At 36.0% G+C, this 26,200-nt stretch overlaps 2 protein-coding genes across 2 annotated transcripts; both read right to left on the reverse strand.

Moving 5' to 3' along the window:
• Window positions 1-7,785: 7,785 nt before the first annotated feature.
• LOC121424237 (nmrA-like family domain-containing protein 1) lies at window positions 7,786-16,702 on the reverse strand. The gene is made up of 6 exons (XM_041619847.1): window positions 16,245-16,702; window positions 15,021-15,148; window positions 13,950-14,190; window positions 11,880-11,975; window positions 10,846-10,943; window positions 7,786-8,652 (listed from the first exon to the last, which is right to left on the reverse strand). The coding sequence occupies exons 1-6, from the start codon at window positions 16,387-16,389 to the stop codon at window positions 8,449-8,451; spliced, it is 912 nt and encodes a 303-aa protein (XP_041475781.1). The 5' UTR covers window positions 16,390-16,702; the 3' UTR covers window positions 7,786-8,448.
• Window positions 16,703-18,131: 1,429 nt separating this feature from the next.
• Window positions 18,132-25,012, reverse strand: LOC121424245 (nmrA-like family domain-containing protein 1). Its single transcript, XM_041619857.1, has 6 exons — window positions 24,716-25,012; window positions 23,109-23,236; window positions 22,266-22,506; window positions 20,177-20,272; window positions 19,580-19,683; window positions 18,132-19,072 (listed from the first exon to the last, which is right to left on the reverse strand). The coding sequence occupies exons 1-6, from the start codon at window positions 24,858-24,860 to the stop codon at window positions 18,884-18,886; spliced, it is 903 nt and encodes a 300-aa protein (XP_041475791.1). The 5' UTR covers window positions 24,861-25,012; the 3' UTR covers window positions 18,132-18,883.
• Window positions 25,013-26,200: the final 1,188 nt, after the last annotated feature.

Genomic DNA, 26,200 nt, shown 5'->3' on the forward strand with positions numbered 1-26,200 from the left:
CAAACTAGAGGAATTGGTAACCTCATTTGGTTTCTTTTCATAGTCTCCCCTGACATAATTTCTTCCCCCGGTATCCAATCATAACAGATCATAATTATGATGAAATATTTTAAGTCTGCAATTTATCCAACTGAAACAGTTCTCTGAACATTATTAAACTTATATAATTTAAATCAAGAGTTTTTGAGAAACAAAAGGAGAGATCGCCGGTGGGACACTATCTCTTTGGATTATATGTGTCTGTTTTTTAGCATTTAGTTGAAGCATAATAGCTCAATTTATCAAGCAAGCTTTGATTACATAATCACGCTGAATAGATTAAACTTTATTCAATGTAATAAAAAATGATTTTTTTTTCAAATCATAATCTTTCACTTTGAATTTTTATTTCATCAGTCATTGCCATATCAAGCAAGCTTGTCTCCCCACAGTCGTTGGAATAAACATCAAATCACACATATTTAATGACCATTCATACTAAATGGAAAACGGTGCAAATATCGAGGGAAAGATAACCATAGGGTTCAGGGTATCCCATTGCAAATCGCAATGGACAGCTGAGAGGCTTTTGTCGAAAGTTGGTGGAGCGATATACGCGACCGAGAGAGCAATTTTATGCGCAGAGAACGCCACACATACCCACCATTCCACCCCACACACATTCACACCCACACATCACTCTCTCGCACACACATCCATCCAAACACCCCACATTTCACCCACACACACACCTTTCTTAGAAAACTTCATAGACACTTCGTAAAACAGTGTTCACATATCCTCATAATGATGATGATGATGCACAGCATTTGTATAGCGCCAAATATATCTGTTAAAGACATTCAATGGCGCATTTCAGGAGCCAGCCAATCAGGGTCGCCAAGAAGGGCGCGCACACAGAACTGTGACCCGCAGGCCTCTCATCTCCTCCTCATCTCCTTGGTTATGTCTTTGGTTGGTCAACAGTGGCCAAAAGTCCCCGCTTGCCTTATTTGGAAGCAGTTACTTATGTTGAGCCCTTCACAAAATGTTTGGATATGGTTGGGCACGTGAGTGGTGGTGTGTGTTGTGTGTGTTCATGTGAGTGTGGTGTGAGGGTGTGTGTGTCTCTGTGTCGAATGATGGTTTGATGTCTTTCTGTGTGCAGACAAGTTACTTTTTTTCACCCAGCTACTTGGCGCAACTGATATTTTACGATCTTCTGTAGATTGCCTCGTAGTCAGTCAGTCATGCATGCAAAGATCCATGTGAAATAGGTACCAAAATGAGCGGGGATAAACTCTTTCATGATATATCAATGACTAAATGTTCATGAATTAGACAAGACAGCTTCAACCAATTGGACATTTTTTTCTGACTCACTCTATAGAGAGCGGCCGCGTCCTGATTGCGAAAACTCTCTTTTATGGCAATATTGGTCACTCTAAAAAGAAGAATAGTAAAGACACGTATAATCTGGTTAATATACTGATTTTTTAATTATGAATAACTCATAATCATGATTATTGTGAACCTTGTCCTTCTGACATTTAGTTTTATTCATTTCGCATGAATTATAAAAACACAACACAAAATCCAATTACAAAAGAACTAATCTCCATTTCATTTTATATGTATTAAAATATTAGGGAAACGTGGATTAGATGTTTCAAAACCACTATCTCCGTTGGAATGATTAATAGACCAGTTTTAGACTAGACCAATTCTGGCTGGGAAAAGAGGCCAATATAAACTTTAAGAAGCATTTTGGGGTAAAAGTTGGAAACCGGACTATTTCACACAATTCAAATATGCTAAATCTGATAAGATCGGTTCCCAAGCTAATTTCTCACGTTTTGACCACCTAATTTGCATAAACAAAATGGCTGCCAAATTGACAATTCAGAATATTATTTCGACAATGTTCTTTAATTATATTTGCTTTCACAGACATGAATACAGCACAATCCTGCATACATACGTGTACCTTTCTGGAAAATTTGTTATTTTTGCTTGTGGCTAATTAATTATGCAAATATATGCATATTTTGGATGATTATGCTATAATTTGATAATTTCAGCTCAAATGTTTATATTTTTGGTACAAATAGCATTTGCATCATTAAAAATAATTGTACGATCCTTAGAATATAATATCACAGTGAATAATAATGTTCTTGATTGTTTTTTTAATTTCTCATGTATTTCTTTGTATTTTGTACCTTTTTTGTACATGTTTGTTATGGGATCTGTCAAGGTATTGATTATCAATGGAAGAAAATAATCATCTTCAATGATTTAATTATGTATTCACTTTTTTACACTTTTTATTCGTATATATATCCATGGGCATAAACAGATGCACCCACTCCCACACCCACATCTGCATACAAAGGTAAATTCCTGCAGGGAGTGCTTTCCCGTTTAAAAGCACACTGGTGGAGATCCAACCAATTTCAGGAACTGATCAGTATTCAAGCGTGTGTCACTATTAATTGATTAAATTTTCATTATAAAATGGGATCTTGAATTTTGATATCAATCAATTTATTCATATTTACAATTTTCAGATGATGAATTACTAATTTGAATCATGACAGTACTGTAATTCTCAACTCCTAAAAGTCAATCAGTTGCATTTAATATCTAATATTTAATAACTGAACCCACATATAAACCATCTAATATCTCATTTTACCTATCAATTAGACCGTTTTCCATGTTTTAAAAGCCAGACTGTGATGTCCCAAAGTTCCACAACGAATAAGACACTGCATATCCTTTCAATAACAAATTTTGATCATTGGACTTCATTAACAGATTATTTGTGCATCTCCATAATATATCTTTTCCAATGCAGTACTGCACCTGTCCTATCAAGGTTTGTCGCTTCATCCATCTTAGAGGCATCCAGCTTCCCCCAGCTTGATATACACCTTTACCTTAGTGGTGTTGAATGATCAATGTTAGCTCGATTTGGTGTTCCATATTTCATTGATAGGGCAGCCTCATATTATAAAAGTCATCTCTAATTGTTGAAATCAAACTAATTTAGTACAAGTATCATGCGGAGGCAGTTGGTATCGAAGTCATCGTGTTTGTGTTCTTGAGATATGTCCGATTCTCATGTCTTAGATCCATAGAGAAACATAAACTTTTGTCTTGAGAGAGAATCTGCTGTCTGACCAGATCTTGTTTCAGGTTTTAAAATGCTCGGAGTGCACCTTTTTGATACCGCAGTGAATCGTGAAATGTCCCTTTGTCCATTTATCATACTTCTAATATTCACACATCTTCATATCTTCATAAGATAGACTATTTCTAATTGATAACGAAGATATCTTTCAGAGGATGGTGGGTACCTGACATATTTGGCGTTCCTATAGGTGATTATTAATCCACTTCTTTTGATCGGTATTAAACTATTAAAGAGCATCCAATAGCTTACAAAGCTCTGATAGGCATGAGAGTCTGATATATCACCATCAAAGTCTATGTCGAGAATTTTCTTCAATTGTAGAGCCAGGATATCTCTTTCTATGAGGAAAACAGTTGCCTAAGTTATTTTTAACTTGTCAATCGGTTTTGATACCACTGAACATGTCTTTTTTTGGAAGGCTGACAGTCTGCTTTGGAATTGATGATTCTGCACTCCAATGGCTTTCCTCTTACCTTGCCAACAGAGCTGTATGAAGCTGCATTCATCACTGGCGTGCAGTATCCTGTGATTACCTTTTGCTATGGAGTTCCTTGGGAGTCTGTCCTTGGTCCCTAATTACTCTTCAAACTGTACATCACTCCTCTTGGCTCTATAATGTGGCTTCATGGTCTTGGTATACACTTCTATGCTGATGTCATCCAGCTGTATACCTCACTTTTGATCCAAAAGTGAAAGATACAGAGGTTCGTGTGGTTCGTGCAGCTGCTGTTGTTGGTGCTGTCATTGAGGATTCGATTTTGGATGAAGGTCTACTTCCTGCAGAGCTTAACGATAAAAAGCGAAGTATCTTGTTCTGTCATCTCCATATATGCGTAATTATTATGACTCCAACTCCAGTCTTAATAGTTGAATAAGCTATATATCTCCAGTATACAAGGCCAGATCTCTTGGCGTAGTCTTTGATAGAACAATGAGCATGAAGAAATGCACATCAGATGTCTGCAAATCTGCATTTTACCAGCTCCACAATATTGCTGAGATCAGACATTGTCTTACATGAGGTGGTGCAGAAAATATCATCCATTACCGGATAACCTCTAGACTGGACTTCTGCGTGCTGATTTACTTTCATCAGGCTGGTCTACGTACTGTTTTACCTCCATCAATCAGGCATCACTAGCACTTTAACCATAGAACGCAGTGTGACAATTTGTTCTACATTGGGCAATGACTGGGCTGGAAGCCTCCTCGTTTCGCCCATGTTTTTACCTTGGAGCTAATCTGTGTTAAGCCCCATGTTTTTATCATTTCCTCTTCTGTATTCAGTATCGTTTGTCAAAGAATCTTCCAAGGCAAGGATAGGATAGAAGCTGTGGTTTTCAGTTATTACTTTGATGGTTGACTTGGGGAAAATGTATCGTTGCCAAATAAATGAATAAATCGGTAATGACCAAAAAATTAGTAAGTGATCCAGTAATACAATGCATTTATCACAAATTGTTCTTTGGTTAACTGCCATGATCGTAGTTCTGATGGAGCTGAATCAAATAATATAATTTTGCTACAAGGTTGCTCAAAATGTACTGATACTTATATCAGATTGATAAACTACACTGCTTAAATCATACATTTATTTGATTATTACATCTGTTATAAAACATGATATTTCTTTTTCAAGAAAAAAAAGATAATTTCAGCATGATTACAGGTTTTCCAACTCCTAAACTGTTCTTTTCGTACGGGTTCATTGAATTTGGTAATTGGCATGATTATAGGATAGGCATCAAAGTGTTTTCATATTGGGCATGTCTACTATACCTTGAAGTTTATTACTTTCTATATACAGGTGTGGGTGTGGGAGCGTGGGATCATGTGTATGTATTTGTTCCTGAGTACAATTAACATTTGTGGCAAAAGAAGTTTATCAAATGATTCAATCATCATGATCATTGAAGCTTAATATTTGTCTGCCATTGATATTATCTCATATCAAACAAATCCAAAGCAAATGGCAGAAAATACAGGAACATAAAGAAATATCAAAGAACGATAAAATATAAAAATTGACCTAAATATTATATTTAAGGGCCAAACAATTATCATTATGATACAAATGCTATTTGTACCCAAAATAATAAACTTTTTAGGTGTAATTATCAAATTATAGCATTTTATTGCAAAATATGCATAAATTTGCATAATTAATTAGCCGCAAACAGAAAAAGCAAATTTTCCCGAATGGTACATGTTATGTATGCAGGATTTTGCAGTATCCATGTCGATGAAAGCGAGTATTATAAAAGAATATTGTAGAAATAGGATTTTAAATGGTCAATTTGGCAGCCATTTTGTTTATGCAAATTAGGCGGTCAAGACATGAAAAATTGGCTTGGGAACCGGTCTTATCAGATTTAGCACATTCAAATTAGGTGAAATAGACCGGTTCCCAACTTTTACCCCAAAATGCTCCTTGAATTCAAATTCTCCCAATATTGGTCTTGTCTATTTGTATTCATGGACAATTATGGTCAAATGACCTTTCATTTCTTTCAGTATGATAGGCAGATTTCAAAGCAAGATATCACGTAAGCTTTTCTTACATAGCATTAATAGACCAGGGGGCGTTTCATGAAAGGACTTTTCGGACATTTTATCCGACAAGTACCTGTTTATCCGACAGTTACCATATATGAACAGTGCCTCTCAGTCAATCAAAATCAAGATGTCAAACTGTGAAATATATATACCAGTCATTCGTGGACGCATTTTTTTTTTTGTGTGAATGTAAATGAAAATCATAATTAAAAAGAATCAGGGCCGTAGCTAACATTCATGGCAGTCGGCAAAATCATGTACCAGTTATGAAAATAGAGGATAGGGGAGAAAAAGAAAGAGTGAAAGAAAGGAAGAGAAAACATAAAGAAGGAGAGAGGGGAGAGAAAGAAAGAAAAATAGGGGTACTAACTTCGAAGAAGGATACGACTTATAGAGTAAAGACAACCAGTTGGCAAAACCAAGTCCATGTAGCCAGGCTTAGAGGAAGCTCCTTGTTCAGAGCCTTACTATAGTCAGCAAACCACAAAGGGCAAAACAGATTGAGCTATAATAACACACAAAGTAAACAAGCTTGTGAGTTTGCAAATTGTACCACAATTATTGACGATTTAACAAACACACTAGTTTTGTAAAATTAAAGGCAAGACTAGGTAAAGAAATCTGCGGCGGGGTACAAGTATTGCCCCGTTTCAGATCTGAAAAGAACAGAACACAAGACTTTAAAAACTGGTAACTCATGAAGACAAGTCTACAAGTTTGCAGTTGGCAAAAAACACAAAAATGTTTTAAGTTATTTTTACTAAATTCTGTCGCGAAGATTTTTTTTTAATTTATGGTGTTGGAAGGTGCGCGGGGATGCTTCTGGCTACGGCCCTGAAAAGAATACATCAATAATCATGACATCAAAGTTGGTGCTTATCTCATTGAATTTTAAACCACCATGTCACTTCAGTACCAATGACCTTCCTCTGATCATGCGCAGAGTGGAACTACGAACTGGCTTATTGACACAGATTTCATATGACTTATTCTGAACATATTTATCATACAATTGTAGATAATGTTTTTAAAGGGAGAATGAAACCCTTGAAACAACTAGAATTGATTCAAGAGAGAAAAATCAAAGAAAGAGATCAATGAAAGTTTGAGAAAGATTGAATGAATAACGAGAAAGTTATGAGCATTTGAATATCAATAAATCTTCTCAATGCGACCAAGAATCTGTGACAAACTGATCAATATCTTTAGTACATTAGGTAAAAAGGGACAATGATACGAGAAAGGGCACCTATAAAAAGGCAAAGGGGCACATAAACGGATCCTTCTCAGGCGAAAGGTGCACTGATTCGAGAAGGCAAGGGAACACTTGCTCAGACATAAAACGGGTCCTTCTCAGGTGAAAGGGGTCCAGAACACGTTCGTGAGGGGCACTCTTCTTGGGTAAGGGGCACTGATACGAGAAAGGACACCTAAAAGATGACAAAAGGGAACTTGCTAACGGCATAAAATGGATCCTTCTCAGGTGAAAGGGGCACAGGACATGTTCGTAATGGGCGCTTTTCTTGCGTAAAGAGGAGCACTGATTCGAGATATATAGCATATGCTAACACAGAAAACAATTCTTTCTCAGGTGAAAAGGACATAGAAATGTTCGTGAGGAGGCATTTTTCTTCCTCCTAATAGCCGCCCTTTCTCTTTCGTTTCCATTTATCACTAACCTCTCAGCAATCCTTAAAAAAATAATAATAAATACGGGATAAAAACTTGCTTTAAGCCGCAAAGCTGTTTTTCAGTAAGTCCGTACATATAATAAAAAAACATTCTAACGGGTTACCCCACTCTGACTAAAGTAAGATTTATTTCATTAGTATAATTATAAAGAGTAGAATTGAAGAGACAAAGCAGTAAGTTTTATGCACAATCAGATATTATCAGTCGTGGGTTCGAATCCCAGACATGGCGTAATTTCCTTCAGCAAGAAACTGATCCACAATGTGCTGCACTCAACCCAGGTGAGGTAAATAGGTACCGGTAGGAAGTGATTCCTTAAGAAGCTGTGTGCGCTATGAACGCCTAGCTTAGCTGGGTAATATAGGAGCCCCTTGAGCACCTAACAAGGTGGATATGTGCGCAATATAAATATCCTATATTATTATTATTAACAACATCTAAACATTACATTATCTTGAGTTGCGAAACAAAACAAACGAATCGGAATAACGAAGTTCAAAACTACCTTTACTCTGTATTTCATGAAGGTAAAGCATGTGATATATTTTTGCTCCTCTTGCTCAAAGAGTGCGCAAATTAAATGCTAAATTGTAAATTATTTTGAAACAAGTAAGACAACAGTATATTCTTATAATTATTTTACTTCATAAATTTTGATATTTAGGTGATAAGTGCCTCACTTCGCCTCGATCATTTGCATATGAATTGTTTAAAGAGAGAAAACACACTTGAACAGTTACTCTGATATAAAGCCAAGGATCATTTCGAGCCTCAAGTTCTGATAAAACGTTGTTTGCATGCATTTATTTTTTCATCAAATTTTAGCAGATTTATTATTTCATTCCTTTCTTTTCTTATTTTACGTTAGAATACTCTCTGTCATCTATAACCGTGCTTCAAATTAAGTTAAGTCTTTTAAGAATGATTTAAACATAGCCTAGTTAGCTATACCCTTCACCGTGTAAAGAATTGGCTAAAAAGGTTTCCTTCAGGTATGAAAGTATATGATGCAATAATGTCTCTCAATGAGACGTATTCTTGTTCATAGCCGCCAGTATTTTCTCCTTGTTGGCTTTTACAAACCCTTCAAAGTCGATGGTATTTTGATCAAGTTTCTTGGTTTCATCAACGCTGTAGCATGGATGGTCGGTTTGCAGAAACTCAAACATGACGGCGAAATCATCCGCTCCAGGAATCGGCAGCTTAGAAAAATCTTCTGGTGTCATCTGTTTTGAATGATACAAAATAGAGGGAGGAACCAGAGACATGTTTATAAAGTTAATAACTCCTTATGCGTCATCATCATTGTCATTAGTGGCGTAATAGTCCACAAATGAGGGAACTGAATTTTTATTACGGTGCATTATTTCTGAAAAAAAATGCGAGAGAGAGGAGCGATCAAACAGAATTCGGCAGGTAATAAAAAAAAAACATAATTAAGGAAATTTTGATGGCCAAATACACGAGTGAAATTCTAAATTGAACTTATCAATTATCTGAATTAGCTTTTAGCACATCAGATTCTGTCAGTCGTGGCATTTAAAAAAAGTTTTTCGAATGAGACCCAAATGTAAATTAACCAATCAACTAAAGATATAAACGTTAAAACATCTATAAAAATATATTTCATAAGAAAGTAAAATTTTGTGTGGCAAAAATGTTTTCAAAGAAATGTTTATAATGGTAATAAGAGGCTTTTAAAATTACAGACAGTTGATTAGGTACTGAAATATTTGAAATGTCGTAATGATATGCATAAAATTCGCAGAACGAAATGCTATCCACTCACACACAGCTTTACAGTGACAAACTTAATCAATATATCTACCTTCTTTTTGTTTTAATAGTGTCACGGAAAAAATATCGGAAATAATCAATGATTTAGAGCGATTTGCATTTTTGATTATCATTAACAATATCAAGGGGGGGTGGATGGTTCACATAGTTATGCGAATGCTTTCAATTGTAAGGAATTTGGAATTTCGCAAGACTTGAATGCTTGAAATTTTCATTAAATGTTCGTAAAAGGTTGCAAGAGAAGTTCCTATACAGTGCGTATCAAAAAAAAGTTTACACTTTGAAAAAGTCCTGGGAATCAAAAAATATACAACAATGGGGGAATTTTTTCACATATAATCTTGGGTTTGGGTCTCATCTATCAAATGAAAGTAAAAGTTTTGACAGAATGTTACACTTGAGTGAGCACTGTTCATTTTTGTAAAGCTCGCAGAAATCTGTTTGCGCAGATATGCTCGTTTTCACACCGTGTCAAGGGGAAAGGGCAAATTCAAACTTACCCTGCGAAACATTTCTCTTGCACTTTTAGTCAATGTAAATTAAATGGATACATTCAAGCATTTCGAAACAATTTTGCCACCCAAATTGAAATTTCAACACTTAGTAAGCACAACCTTTACCCTTTTTCTGCCAGCTGGATATGAGGACATATTTGAATCTGAACAAAAGTTTATGTCAGACATCTCCAGCATTTTTTCACTAAGTTTTTATCATTTAAAGTGGGTTTACATTTCATTTTTCATTGAATACTTGTTTCTCCACACTTTTCCCAAGCTTGAAAATGATTAACAAAATGAAAATCAAGCCTAAGCCGTTTCATGTAAATCACAGCTCAGTGTAATGCAAATATCGTTATGATGGCATCGGTGTGTGGGGGAATGGGGTGGGGCGCAATGCACTCTTCAAAGTGTTTTGGGCAAGGAAACAAGTTTAAAAATATTAAAGATATCTTCAAATCAATTTTACTAGCTAAATTCCACGTGTTCTTCATGATTAAGGTCTACTTTTATTCGCATAACTATTTGAAAGTTCTGCGCAAATCATTTTTCACTAACTTTTCAAAAGTAAGTGGTGCTCACTCATGCGGAAATAATTTTTGACAGTTATATCGTCATTTGCTTAAATGGATCTGTACCAATGTTAAAATGTGGAAAAATCTTCAGGATATTATAAATGTATAATTTTACAGGATTTTTTCTAAGTGTAAACTTTTTTTGATACGCACTGTAGACAGTTCTATTTCATGTTTGTGATTTGCAAATACTGGCGGTCTGTATCGTGCGTTTCTGTACATAATGATAAATAATTTTCAGTCAAGAAAGTACGCAAAATGTTTGATTTCGCAAACCAACATTCGTATTGCAACATACATCAATAGAAAAGAAAAGTCGGAGAATCTCAAACATCGCTAGAAGTTGCAAGCATTCACTGGTCAGTGATCGAGATACTCCCATAACGACCGATTGTATATCATTTGTAATAAAGATGTAGTTTTGATCGGTTTTGAAGACGTTTTGTTACTGTGATTGTCATATTGCCTTTTAAACTTATGTACGCGGTTTGAATAAAACAGGTGGATTCTGGCCTCTTGAGAGAGCGACAAAATTTATTATTTCCATTACCGGAGAGGGCGTGACTTTAGCAGGAGCAAGATGAGAATTGAGGATATCACAGTATTGCGACACGGTCCTTTCATCGCCTGCCAATCCAACACTTTTTCCTGCAGGAAATATCATACATACACAGATGATTGATTAATCTTTCTCCCACACGTGCAATATGCTAAGTATCCTTTGGTCCATCTGTGTCCTTAATTGGGAAATCATTACACTAGATGGTCTCCACATACCTTAAGCTCTTAGAGCACTTGGAAATTTGGAGATATTTTCATATTCCATAAAGCATATAGGATACACATAATGGACATTTGACTATCGGGACTAAAGCGTCGGCCGATATTGTTGTCTATTGACGATTGTCTTGACTGCTTTGCCCCACATACCGTAAGCGTTGCGCAAATACCTCAGTCACATTTACTCTATGGCGGCCGCGTATGGCAAGTTGAAAACAGCCGTTTTGTTCATATCTATTCAAACTACACCTATACATGTAGCTATCACAACAAACTGTTAAAACGGCTGTTTCGACTCGCCGTAAGGCCGCCATAAAGCAAATAATCAAGGTAAAAAATCTTTGTAGGACAACAGCTAAAATGGCATTGCCAATAGAGGACCTGTTGACCAATTTCTCACTTTCAAGAACGGAAAAAGTGTATTATGAATTGCCCATGCAGTGAGCGACCAAGAGGTATTTGTCGAAAATTAGTGTATCAAAACAGCAGTTTAATATTTCTGGTCAAATGACATATTTTCGATTTTTCGTCAGCTCCGAAATCTAGGACCAACTGCTATTCCGGGTCACCAAATTTCGACAAAGACAGTTTCAATACATTTACTGTTCATAGATTTTGTTCTGCGTGAGGGGGGGGGGTTCGTTAATACTCAAAATAAAAGGAGAGATTACAGGCAAAACATCATCTTCCCTCAGAGTCAAAAGAGGAGAGAGGGTTAAGGAAAGAAAAAGAGTACAAGGGAGAGAAAGAGATGATTATTATTTAATTGAGCTGAAAAGGTAAGTTATCAAACGTCATATTTACCAATATACTCATCAGGATTCTTAAAGATGGCTGCAACTGCACGCCCGGCTTCACTGGTATACACCATGTGGAGCTTCTGATTTGCCACCGGAATGTCTGTATCAATGTTGAATTAAAGACGTTGGGGAAAAATCACATGAATTTAAATATACTGACTATCCACTCTGTTGTCCAATATGAATTGCTATTAATGAAATAATGAAAGTCAAAGAGATCGACTAAGGAATATAGTTTTATGAAGTTTTATGTTTCATTTTTGTGATGTCATTTGCGAGCAACTGTGCAGGTAGGCCTATGCCATGTATTACAAAATGTATATCTTCCCAGAAAATTGAACTCCGATATTTGCATTCAATATTTCCAACACCCTATGTATCCCAGATTCTATGAAGGAGAATAGTTATAGTTATCATGACAAATTGAAAAAAAAACTTGCATATCAGGAAATTCCTTCCGCAAGGCATGTGGGCTGATCGCACGCATGGCCCTGATGGAGAAGCGGGGGTGTCGAAGCACCCTAGAAGATGTGCCTGCGCGTTTGTATACACCATAGACAGCACCCCTTGGAAATCAGGTAGGTATGCTAAAAGGTGGTATTTTAACCAAAATCACCTTCATTTTGGAGTAAAACCCCCATTTTGTTCCCAAAGCAGCACCCCCTATAAAAAATCGTTCCCATGGCCCCGCTCGCACGTAGGCAAAAGTTATAGACATGGGGAATTCAAAAAGATATCAGCTTTGTTATTTTGTATGGATCTTTCCCAATTGAAGTGGGTCTCGTCTCCCATTACTTCTATCCTGTCTATTATTGAAGCCAATTTAAAGTCAGGGTTGACTTCCTCTTCAAGGTTCAATGAAGAACGATGTGAGTTCTCTTTCAGAATGATTTCTTTATCAAGTCTCGAATTCAATAGCCTATTCAATTGGCTATTGAATTCGAGACCTTTTATTATTTTGAAAATAATTGATATTCTGTAGTTTATTTTCATTTGTATTTCTTTATTTTTTATATTTTCCACCCGTGGGCTTGATGGCCCTCTTCAGCCACAGGCTGTTCTTCTGAGAGGTCCAGTACACAAACATTTAAAAAATACAAGCATACAGTAGTAAAAAAAAATGTGCATATTTAAACGAAACATAAATCAACAAAAGTAATGCATATGCATGTATGTAATCCTAGACGATGTTGAGGTAGGACTTCAACTTATACAAGTATTTAAAAAAAAATAATTGGGGAGGGGTTGTGTGCAGTATGGGGTAATCATAATAAGTGCTGGTGGTACTAAGCTTTATTCTGAAGGTAGTAAGAGAAGTTTCAGGACGGATGTATATTTACTTGTTCAATAGCTTTTCGCCTCGAAACAAGACACGATTTATGCCTTATGCAGTTTTGGGGCAGGGCATCATAATTTTGCACATGCGTATTGAATTTACAGATCTTTAATAGTCCTCATTTTATAAAAATGAGTGCACAGCGACTCACGTGTCAACTGCGGTGGTAAAACATTAAAGTATTTTATCGCATTCTCATAGTCGTAAGGTGAGAAATAATTTAGCTAATATGAGAAACCGATTACCTAAATTTGATGTAATCCTCTCATCCTCAAAATGTTATCACAATATAGAATATATATGTAAAATTAATGTTAGGAAAATTAAATGGAAAGGAAGTGGTTTTATTTCAAGAATATTTATGGTGTGGGCAGTGTCCCAAACACATGTATGAATATAATTTCAGAAGATGTGTTTATTTCAATTTAAAGCGTAAAAAACATCATGAAGTATTTGCCTCAAGTTATGTAAATCATGCCGAAGATCGTGATGATTTTAAAACTGTGCTTGTCATATCGTTTATGCAACGAATATGTGCAGGGAAAATTTTCGTTTTTAGATATTGTTTGCAATAGTTTACTCAGCCCACCTTGACCCTTTGAAACATCCATCTGAAGGGCCCTTCTTAGAATTTATAAAAACACATAACTCTATTATTCTCTGTTGATTTGAAACACACAAAAAACCTTTCTTCTTAAAAAAAACAACAACTTACAGCCGAGTAAAAATCATACTTACGCCAAAGATACTCATCGCCGCCAACGTTTTGCGGTGTTGTCTGGGTAAAGATGTTATCCATGTACATGGCATAGCGAACTGAAGAAGCAGGTAGACCTGAGGCAAACATGTATTCTTCTATTTCCGCTTTTCCGTCGAAGTGAGGACATGGCTTTCCAATGGCCTTCTTGACTGACTGTAGACCACTAAAGACAAAATGCTTCACGCCAACTTTCCTGGCAACGTCGACCATGTTTTTGCCCTGGATAAACAGAAGATTCGAGTTGAACAATAAAGGACGAATTCCCTCCGGTTTCAAGAAGAATCATCGAAGAAAATCATCATTGAAAATGCATCATAGAATAAAGGAATTATAGATTTATGTTATTTTTTGACGTCATTAGAATATCATAAAATTCAATTTTATTAGAATATCATTAAATGAAACTAGTCGTGCATTCAATATTACATCAGCCACACTTTTCATACTCTTCTATGATAACAAACATTGTCATTCATCATGAACATTTCTTAATGTAGATATAACTTTTTATTGTGCAGCTGTCTACATATGACGTCATAAAAACTCTTAAAACGATCATTACTCTTGTTTCCTGTGAATAGATGTATTTTCGTCTAATCTTTATTAATGTTGTTGTCCTATTTTCAAATTAAAACCAATCTGATTTCAGGATGGATCCCCCTTAACATAAAAAAGTCCTTGAATATTACATTAAAATAAAATATTATTTATAAATGCGTTTCCTACAATAATAACGCTTAGCAAGATATCGAGATGAATTTCAAACGTAAATATTTACAATTCCATACAAAGGATGCTTCAAATCTTTTGATTTCATATATTAATCACAAAAGAAAAAAAGGACAGTGATTTTTTTTCAGATGATGAGAAGTATACAGGCCCTGTTGAATAGTTCATTAGATACTGGCAGGTACCTATAAACATTATGAACTCATGTCTTTAGTTCATCCTTGAAGATCCTTGGAAATTTGTACCATATTGTGAAGTTGTGTTGTCCCTTAGAATATGTTATGCAGATGTACTTTTTTTTCGAAAAGCACCTCACGTACCATCTCAACTTCTTTTGCCTGGTCCATCAATTCCCAATAGCTTGTCATTGCAAAGACACCGTAACTTCCCGCCATAGCAGGTTCCAAAGAAGATACATCATCAGTCGAGGCTTTCACCATTTCAACCCCTATAATAACAAGCATAGAAATACCTAAATATATGCGCTGTCAAAAAAATGCGCATTAAGTTGCATGCTTGATTTAGATTGACTTTTAAAAATGTTTGGAACTGATAAGGACATCTGCAGATGTCCTTATCAGTTCCAAACATTTTTAAAAGTCAATATTTCAATAATTCTTCAGGTCTACAAATTTCTCAGTTTTTTTTCAAATGACAATATTGGGCTACCACAGTGAATGTTCACAACTATTTGTAACAATATATCTGTTTTTATTTTATTCCCATTATTGAAAATTGAATAATAGTTGTTAAAAGTAAGATATTTCAAGGAAATTCGTGTTTTGGGGTCTTCTGTCCTTTAATTGTACGTTAATTTTGTTTTCTATTCGGACCAACTAGGATTAATTCTTCAATATATACAAGAATATATATAAGATAAAAAAATCTAATTGCATATACTAATTTTCTACAGTAGGCCAAATGAATCTATTGGAGATTAGATTTAGGAAATCAACGTTATCAAATCCATACTCCTCCTTTTATGGTTTTCGGTTATAATAATGTTTATATCCTACATATAAACCATAGAGCTAATAGCTCTATGTATAAACTATGGAGTCTTTCGCCCCTCGGGGAAAATAGTAATTACCGCACCAACCTCTGATAAATAATTCCACTCTACGTTCTCAAAGCCTGATATATTTGTTCAATGTACTATACATATGCATTTATGTAGTGAAATAGTGCAGTATCTCTCTGAAGATGGCACAAAAGGTCACCATAATATTGTAATGCAAGCGGGTCATGCGGTATAGTGAACATTGGTGCATTTCTAGGTGCATACAGACATGTCTGATGTAAGTGGAATTTCGATACAAATTTATTCCGACATAGCCGCACTATATAGAGATGATGAACATGATTTTCTTTCTCATGTTGCAGGCTAGGTTGGAGACTCATCTGAACAGTTGAAATGATAACTAGAAAAGAATGAGAATAAATGGGACAGCGGTTAATATGACTACATCCATGATCAACCGCCAGATGCAGCGCGATCAAACTCGTGTGTAAAAAGTAGCATCGAACACATTGCTTCTGTTTACCTTTTTGTGCTAGGGCTTTAGCCTTCTCGCTATCCACATTTCTTGTGATTCCTCGAACCTTAAAGTTACTGTCCTGAAGAAGTGCCCTAACCAGAGAACCGCCTTGCGTTCCTGTGGCTCCAAATACGGTGATCAATTTCGCCATTTTGGAAGAAATAACACCAAACTCGTCAGATTGCTCACATAATAAATGATCCCTGGATTTATATCTTGCAATGACACGGAAACGGTGTACACGCAGCTGATATGTTCAATGTCATGGGCGAGTGGGAAATTTTATTACCAGGCATCCAAGCTCTGATGCACTTCGGATAGTCTCTATTTTCAGACCTTAATATCTACAATTCTCTTATCTGAATCAAGGGGTGGATAAAGGATTTTATAATCGAGTACAGAAAATTTATTCAAGAAACTAGGGTTAAGAAAGAAAGACGTAAAGAAAAATGAGAAATTTGACGTGTCCTAAGGACACAGATGCCCCGCTTAACGCGATCGGAAATTCATTCAATATGATTGAACTTAATATCGTGCAGAAACCAATATGCATATATATAATGAACAAATTTAGACCTATGACCTAAATAGACTCACCCTTTCCATAATAATCTCTGACAGAAGTATGACAGTCAGGTCATTGGATGTGACCTGACTGTATTTTGGTGAATATTTCTAAAGTTATCATGCGGAAACAAACTCGCATATGTAATGAGCTGTAACCTTATACCTGAGGACTCCGAATTCAAACTTAGCCTGTATTTTGGTGTCATCTACCTACACACCTATTTTTTTAAATACCTGGTAAATATTTCTAAAGTTATCATGCGGAAACCAACTCACCTAACCTATGTAATGAGCTGTATAACATTTTACCCGAGGACTCCGAATTCAAACTTAACCTGTATAATGGTGTCATCTACCTACATATTTCTTTTCATCCATTAGATATTTTTTGAGTTACTGCACGGAAACCAAGGGGGGAGGGGCGGACGGAAGGCCGGACGGACGGACAGGCCGGGGCAACGCTTAATGCCCCATCCGGACTTCGTCTGCGCGGGCATAACAAGTTTTCTCTCATTTTCCACCCCAACTTCCAAAATGGCTGATGGGGGGGGGGGGAATCACACATCGTTGGATATAACTTTGGGCCAAAAGGGACACATTTCCCCTATGTCACCCCTCCCCCTGCCTAAACACAATTATACACACGCGCACTCTAACCTCACCCACGGACAGCCACCGTAACACCCACACAAGGCGAGACCTAAATTTGTAGCCTATACTCTTCGCCAAATATTTTATTTGGCAAAGAAAAGGGAAAATGTATGATAATCATTTTAAGCTAGAAAGTCACCTAATAAGTACATTATAGCATCGTCTGAAAGTGTTTTTCTGCTGATTTATTTTGTTCTTTTTAAAATTATTTTATTCAGCACGTTTTACTCTACAGAGATATTGCAAATAAACACAATAAACTATACCGTCGTTCCCTCTATCACATGACATTCGGAATAAACAGCATATATGAAAATACTAACTAATTAACCAAATAAATCAATAAATAACTAATGAACAAACTAATATGTGGATTCAACTGCCATTTCGCCAAAGTGCAGTTAGGCTTCCCCGTTTGGTTTAATAACCACTTGGTCTATTACCATTCTCCATATATACATATATATATATATAATATATATATTATATATATAATATATATAATATTATATATATATATATATATATATATATTGTTTCTCAGTTTTGTATATTTTTCTTCATTTGTTCTAATTGTTCTACAAATATCAAATAAATCTTCGTAGGCTATTGGGGTGAGGTGGGTTCACATTACACAAGTTTTTTTTTATTCTTTTTAAACAAGTGCACACCTAGTTACCAATAATGCATATAGCATTTCCATTTATTTGAAAGCAAGATAAAAGAGCTTTGTAGATTAAATGTTTTGCTTACGGGCACAGGTGCCGCGGCCGGGGATCGAACCCCGGACTTTCCATGTATAGCCAGGCGCCTTAGACCACTCGGCCACGGCACCTCTACTTAATGAACCTCCACCCACCCACCCACACACACATATTTCTACAGATAGTATTTTTAATTTATCCTTTGTATAACAAAATTGACTACAAAAAAATATTCAAAGTTATATCCAATTTCTTGAAAAGTTAAAAATCATATATATCATTGAATATATGTATCAATTTATGGAATCAAATTTTACTATATTTTCTGTTTTTAAATGAAATCGAATTTGAATTGGGAAGCGCTTATCTAATTCTGGAAAATAACCTCCGGAAATAACCATTTAGTATTAACTCCACACCATCTCATATTACTTAACAGTGGCATAATGGCCCAAACATTTTGAGGGGGGCAGATATGGCGTATCGGGCAAAAATTGCGACATTTTTTTACTACAAAAATCCAATTTATGAATAGATGGGGGGTGGGCAAGCGCCCCAAGCCCCCTTGTCTGACATGAATCTATAATCACGTACCTTGGAATGTACAATACATATAATGAATATTCTAACAATATATAGTATAATAGGAAAGTTAGTATGATAAACTTACACCCATAGACCAAATAAAACAAATAAATAACACACACATAAACAAGTTTTAGTTTATTTCAAAACTGCCAATATTTTTTCCTTGTTGTCTTTGACAAAATCTTGGAAGTCGAAGGTCTCTGAATCAAGTTTCTTTGTCTCCTCCCTGCTGTAACATGGATGATCGGTTTGAAAAAACTCAAACATGACGCCCAAATCGTCCGCTCCGGGAAATGGCAGCTGGGAAAACTCTTTTGCCGTCATCTGTTGTTAGAAGAACGAAAAAATATTTTACCTCGATGACAATATAAAATAATTACAATTCAAACAAAAATACATAGGGTGAGGGTATGGTTGCAGTGTGTGTGTGTCTAAGTGTGAGTGTAGTTTACTACAAGCGCATGTAAATCCTTATTTAATCTGGGACCGACCTTAAACGTCATCAACGGAACGAAATAAAGCATGCCTCTATTTTTTCTATTCAATTCAATTCATTTAATTTTCCACTTTCAATACTTCATATTTACAATATTAATTCAATGTTCATGCAGATTATTGACCGGAATCAAACTCCCGACGCACGTGGTGACAAACATTTAAGTCAATATGGAACTTTATCGAAAATATGACGGAGGATAAAGAGAGTACGGTAAACTCGATAAAAATATATCTGCGCATGCTATGTTATTAATTTCCTTAAGTGCATAGAAATGTTTGTATAATCTTCCTCCTTCTTTGCCTTTCGTCTTGCTTTTTTAATATTTCTAGTACCTGGGTGGGCGAAATATGAACAGATTCTGCTTCAAGAATAGCATTGAGAATATCACAGTATTGTGACACGGTCTTTCTGTCGCCTGATAATCCAACACATTTACCTGGAAAGAAAAAATACGTGAAATAATAATTGTGAGATTAAGATCATCAATTGTACCCGCTATGAGATATATATTCCTTTCAAAAGGGAGCACCATCATGTACAGAATCTATAATCATATGCATGTTATATAAAACGAGGAACGAAAGCGTGTCATTGTTAACTTAAGTAATTCATATAAACTTGATTTTTTTTTATTAGGTATTTTCGGTTTGATTATCTCATTTGATCCCCAGTAAAAGTGGTATCAAATTATACTCTCTGCCCATTGAAACGGAGCCATGTATACATTTCTCCTTTGAGGGTAATGAGATTTAAGTAATTCATGCGCTGCGCAAAATGAACTATTTACGTCACATTGCGTCAGTTTCATATTTTTATATTATGTAAATGATTGCATCTATTTTCTTTCAAATTTTATTTTTCTGTTCTTGTTTGTCTGATTTTGTTTAGATTTCCCCCAGTTTCTTTCAGATAACTTTGCTTCATCTTACCGATATACTGATCAGGATTTTTAAAGATAGCCGCTACTGCACGTCCAGCCTCACCGGCATATATCACGTCTACTGCCTTGTTTTCCATGGGAACATCTGCATAATGGGTATATAAATCATATAGGGTATACGTAGTATAGATATTAGGCAATCTTCGCAACCGCTCCGGAAAATGCTTTAAGAAAAAGAAAATTGTATTGTCAAATAACTTTCATGAAAAGAGCAACTAAGAACAGCAGTTTCGTCCTTAGGAGTGTTTCACGATGGAAGGATTTGTCAGACGTTCTAACCGACAAGTCCTGTTTGGTCCGACAGTCATCGTGGTAACTGTGCTTCTCAGCCAATCAAAATCAAGGAAAGTTGTCAAATCTGACATCCTGTCGGACATGTATGTTAATGAAACGCTCACCCTGGACTCTGAACAAACGACATGTTTGTAACTTTTCGTCAGCTGCAAAACTAAGGACGCAACCGCTTATCCGGTTCACTATTTTTTTTTACAAAGACCTCCAAGCTTTTAATTCGTCATTATATCGAGATGTTTAATACATTTGCTGTGTTCTTGATTCGATCTGTACATCTAAACACATGAGGCACTTTTTGTAGTTATTGTAATCATGATCATCATACGCATCTCACTAATCAAATATTCTGATCTGAAGAGGGGCATTCTAAGGCTTGTTGGTAGGAATTCACTTAGACCATAAGTATTTCATTTAACCAAATGATTCGATCGCGAAAAAGGGAACATTAATTTTAAGGACTGTTTGTAGGAGATCATGAAGAGCAGACATATCTCACCAATCCACTAATACGAACGTAAGCACGCGTCAGGAAATGTTTTATATTAAGACCTTAAAATGGGGCAGTCCTTTAAAGTAGTCATGAAAAAGAAGCATATGCCACTACATAAAAGAATGATAACTCGAAGTGCGAGGAAATATATTTGGTGTTTTTTACTTGAAAACGGGAGGTTTTAGTACAACAGGATTATATATCCCGATAAACAGACAATGTGAGTACCGGGAACAATGAAGACATAGGCCCTGAGCAAATTACATTTCATAAAGTTATGAAATAAATGTTTCTTATGTTATATAACATAACAAAATTATAATATAACATAATGAACAATAATTTCTTCTTTCCCACTACGTTTCTCTTCTTGTCTCCCTCTTTTTCTCCTTTTCCCTGTTTTTCCCTCAAGCCGATTGGAGAGGGGGGCACGTGCCCCAAGCCCCCCCGTAGTTACGTCACTGGTCTCATATAGATTAGCGATCAGAAAAGGCCCAGTGTGTTAGTATCGAAAATACGGCCCAATAAGTTGGTGTCATTCTCCACCGCTAAATTTTCATGAATGTTCAATACAGCTATGTGGTATTTTCTTTTAATGCTGAAGAAAACATTAAATGCTGGTCGCCTAGCAAGAAGGCAGGATGTCTTTTTTTTAGTCTTTGGTATGACTCGGCCAGTAAATTGCCAATTCGTCTACTGCCAAATTGTCCACTCACCAAATTGACTAGTTTCATTTAGTATAATGCCACTCCGTCCATCAACATAACGACCATTTGGACCAATTACAATTTGGGCCAATCATCATTTCGTCTCCCAACCAGTTGGTCAATTTTGATTCATTTTGCACAATAATTAACACTAAGTAAAATTAGACAAAATGGAACATAGACTTAATGGCTATTGGACCAACTGGTTAGGCCTATAAGACGAAATGGTGAGTGGTCGAATTTGCAATTAGCCCATGTGGATAGTGGACAGACTGATGGTAGACCAAATTATAGTTAACGATCTGACAATTGGACGAATTGAAAATAAACCACTCGGTCGGAGATCGAACCGAACGTTCATGAGGCGGGCGGGCGCTCTACCACTAAGAGAAAAGTTTACAGCTTTACAGACGCAAAGATTCGTCCATAATGTATATTATGCATAACACCATATCCGCGTCTGTTGGTGCCATACCCCTATCCGCGTAAAAAAATGAAGTGAAATAAGGAATGACCTTATTTATTCTTACATACATATATAAAATGCGGTACAGCAAAGGTATGTAATTCCAAAAGATTATACTTACTCCAAACAAACTCGCCATCCGCGACTTTTTGTGGGGTCAGTGCAGCCCAGATATTATCCATGTACATGGCATAGCGAACTGAAGAAGCAGGTAGACCTGAGGCAAACATGTATTCTTCTACTTCCGCTTTTCCTTCTAAGTGAGGACATGGCTTCCCAATGGCCTTCTTGACTGACTGTAGACCACTAAAGACAAAATGCTTCACGCCTACTTTGTTGGCAACGTCGACCATGTTTTTACCCTAGACGACGAGTTAACAAAACATGTTTGAATTACTTGAATGTCATTAAAAAAATAAGATTCTTTTTCACCTAAATGAACATCGTTGAATAACTAATTTAGAAAACAACCCATGAAATTCTAGTCGATCCTTCCACCGGTCGTGGAAATTAAATTTATTGGAACTTATTTCACATACACTAATGCAACTAGAAGTGTTTGAAATCTAAAGAATGTACGGGAAAGAACAGTCCAATCAGGACTTATTTTGGCTATGATTTTGTGTTGATTGCCCATATTGGCAAAAAGAATTAAAAGCGGTCTCCATTAGGCAAAGAAATGTCCGTTCGTCAAGATAATAAAAGCAAATCATATGAATAGTGAGCATTCATATACTCAAAAACTCGCAAAAAGTGTTCTTAGAGAGTCCGATGTTCTTCCCTTCTTTGTAACCTTCAAGAATACTTGGAATAAATCATAAAGAGAGCGCCTATAGTCATGAAAAGTCCATCAAGTCCTATGAAGCCCTTCTGCAAGTAACTTCCAAGCATAACAAGTTTCATTTACAGCAATATAAACACCGAGACTTTCATTCAATATTGATGCTCTTTTTATTCATCTTACCATCTCAGTTTCTTTTGCTTGGTCCATCAATTCCCAGTAATTTGTCACAGCAAAGACACCGTAGCTTCCCTCCATAGCTTTCTCTAAAGAAGCGACATCATCCATTGAGGCTTTCACCATTTCGACACCTTAAGAAATTTGAAAGTGATAAAAGAAATAAATACACACATTTCCATACGACATAACCTTACATATCCACAAACTTTAATTAGAAAAACAAGATTTTTTTTGTTTCATTTCATCGATTATAGACAAAAAAAAGACGGGCCGGGTGTTACGGTCTTAAACTGTAAACTCCTGCTATATTGTAACTCGCTCCCTAGCTTATTGAAAATGTGTCCAGTGTGTGCACGCACTGCCTCTGTGTTGCTTGGTACCATTTGTTTGTACACCAACGCACCGGATGCACGCATTTTTTACCAGGTTATTATGTGTCTTAAATCTCTTTTATTTATTTGTGATGAGAAAGAAGTGTTTTTTAGTACGGACTACAACCCCACCCCAAAAGAAAATTTAAGTAGTTGGAAAAAAGAAACATACAGAGTGTTTGTGCGTGAATATTTTGTACTGAAGTGATATTCTCGCCCATTGTGCGCTCGTACATTATATTTGCAGTAGAACACTTTTACGCGAACTTACCCGGCGAGTTACACTTTAAGCACGATTCGCTTATAAGATCGTAACAGACGCGAATAGGGTCCCAGTACCTTGTAAAATAAATGAATACATGAATAAGGCGTGATTTTTGTCACAAAATCTGACATTAGTATTGTTATCACGATTATTACTCTTCTGCGTCTTTCCCATTATTAAGCCCAAAACAGTTACACTGAATTAAACTGTATGCAATCATACTATAAAAGATAGGGGTAATGCATTTCAGGTGAGCGCGCGTGATCCAAGGTGTGGAAGGTTCGAGCCCTGGTCACGTCTTTCGGATGGTGACGTTGAAGGTCCGTCCCAGCTTTACATAATCATATCTAATTGCCTAAATTACACGCACTTATCACCAGAAATTCTCGCATCTTTTAAAATCTATCCTTCTTCCCCACAATAGGTGTTAAACCTAGCTTGGCGAAAAAATAATTTGGCAGTAAAGTATTAAATGATTAAATTTAAGCTTTTGGTAAAATTAGGCGAATTCACATTTTAAATCAATACTATTGCCCTCCCCCTCCCCCCCCCCCCCCCCCCCCGAATGTCCCCCGTGATCGAATTCCTGTTTTAATACATGTAAATAGAGTATCAATAAATCAGGTCTGAGTGGGAGAATTGAAATAAGATTTATACCTTAAAAGGTATAAAAATTAAGGCGAAACTGACGATACTTAAAAGATATATGACTTTGATTTTTGGTTCAATTTGACGATCGAGTCCCCCCCCCCCCCCCCGATCGACATCCATGGATTTGAATACGAATAAGAAACCATGACCAAACTCAACAATTTCTCGGAACACTCGACCTTCATGATGAAACCTATATATATAGTTGCGCAGTGACATTTCCCGTCGTAATCATTACCTTTCCATGATATGAATCTTCGGAATGTCACATACGCCCCATTCGTGGTTACGTGAAAATTATTAAGTAAAACTTCATATCTTACCTTGTTCAGCAAGAGCTTTTGCCTTTTCGCTCTCCACATTTCTAGTGATGCCTCGAACTTTATAGCTGCTGTCCTGAAGAAGTGCCCTAACCAGAGAACCTCCTTGTATTCCCGTGGCCCCAAATACAGTGATCAATTTCGCCATTTTGATAAGAAACACAGAGCTGTGGAAAATCACACTGAACAAGTCACAGTGAATCAACCACCCATCAGATACCGTATAACTTCACAGGGATCTCGATCTACATGATCTATGGTATTCATTTGCACTGAACTGTACCAGCAAGGAGCTCCTTGGAACCAACATGGACCTCTTACGTAATAGGTCCATGGTACCAGTGATTATCTGGTGCATTGTATTTCAGGTCACACAGCATGCATGAGGGAATACGGTGACAGCGCTGACGAACCATCTAAAGATGGGAAGGGCTATCATTCACTCCACATACCATGTAGGCCTGCATAAGAAGAAATTATAAATGTCAGATTATGTATAAATATATATATATATATATATATATATATATATATATATATATATATATATATAATATATATAATATATATATAATATATATATATATATATATATATATATATCTCGGTTAAGCAATCAGTCTATTGGGTCTTCTAATCATTATGCATATTTTCTTTACATCCGTAGATGCACTTTGGAGAATGAAATTCGATTTAAATTGTTGATTGTGCGATTGTTGTATTAAAGAGATAAATGATCATTGATCCATATACCTAGGTGATAAGGAAAGTCTATCGTTCGTTCACAGCCTCACAACCGTCCAAACTACCCCTGACTTTGGCGTTGAGAGGTAATAAACTTGAAGGTTATGTTCATTCTAAACTTAACGTAAGTTTCATCAAATTGGATATAAAAATATAAGGAAAAAACTTATTTCATATCAAAACTTCCATTAAATTCAAATAACACGAATGATAAGTAAAAGAATTCAGTAGCTCTTTAAAGGACAAGTCCATCCCAACAAAAACTTGATTTGAATAAAAAGAGAAACATTCAAAAAAGCATAACACTGAAAATTTCATCAAAATCGGATGTAAAATAAGAAAGTTATGACATTTTAAAGTTTCGCTTCAATTCACAAAACATCATATGCACATCTCGGTCGGTATGCAAATGAGGAAATGGTGACATCACCCACTCACTATTTCTTTTGTATTTTATTATATGAAATATGAAATATATTTATTTTCTCGCCATTGTCATGTGAAATGAAGTTTCATTCCTCCCTGAACACATGGAATTCCATTATTTTAACATTTTGTGCTTCAGGCAAGTAGGTCCTAATCGCCAAATTCGTAAAAATTGAAATATTGTATAATTCAAACAATAAAAAACAAAAGAAATAGTGAGTGAGTGACATCATCGACTCTCTCATTTGGATGTAACTGGCTCGTTCATATAACTATTTTGTTGATAATAAGCGAAACTTTGAAATGTCATAACTTTCT

The sequence above is a fragment of the Lytechinus variegatus genome, chromosome 1 (assembly GCF_018143015.1).
Source record: "Lytechinus variegatus isolate NC3 chromosome 1, Lvar_3.0, whole genome shotgun sequence".
Taxonomy (NCBI): domain Eukaryota; kingdom Metazoa; phylum Echinodermata; class Echinoidea; order Temnopleuroida; family Toxopneustidae; genus Lytechinus; species Lytechinus variegatus.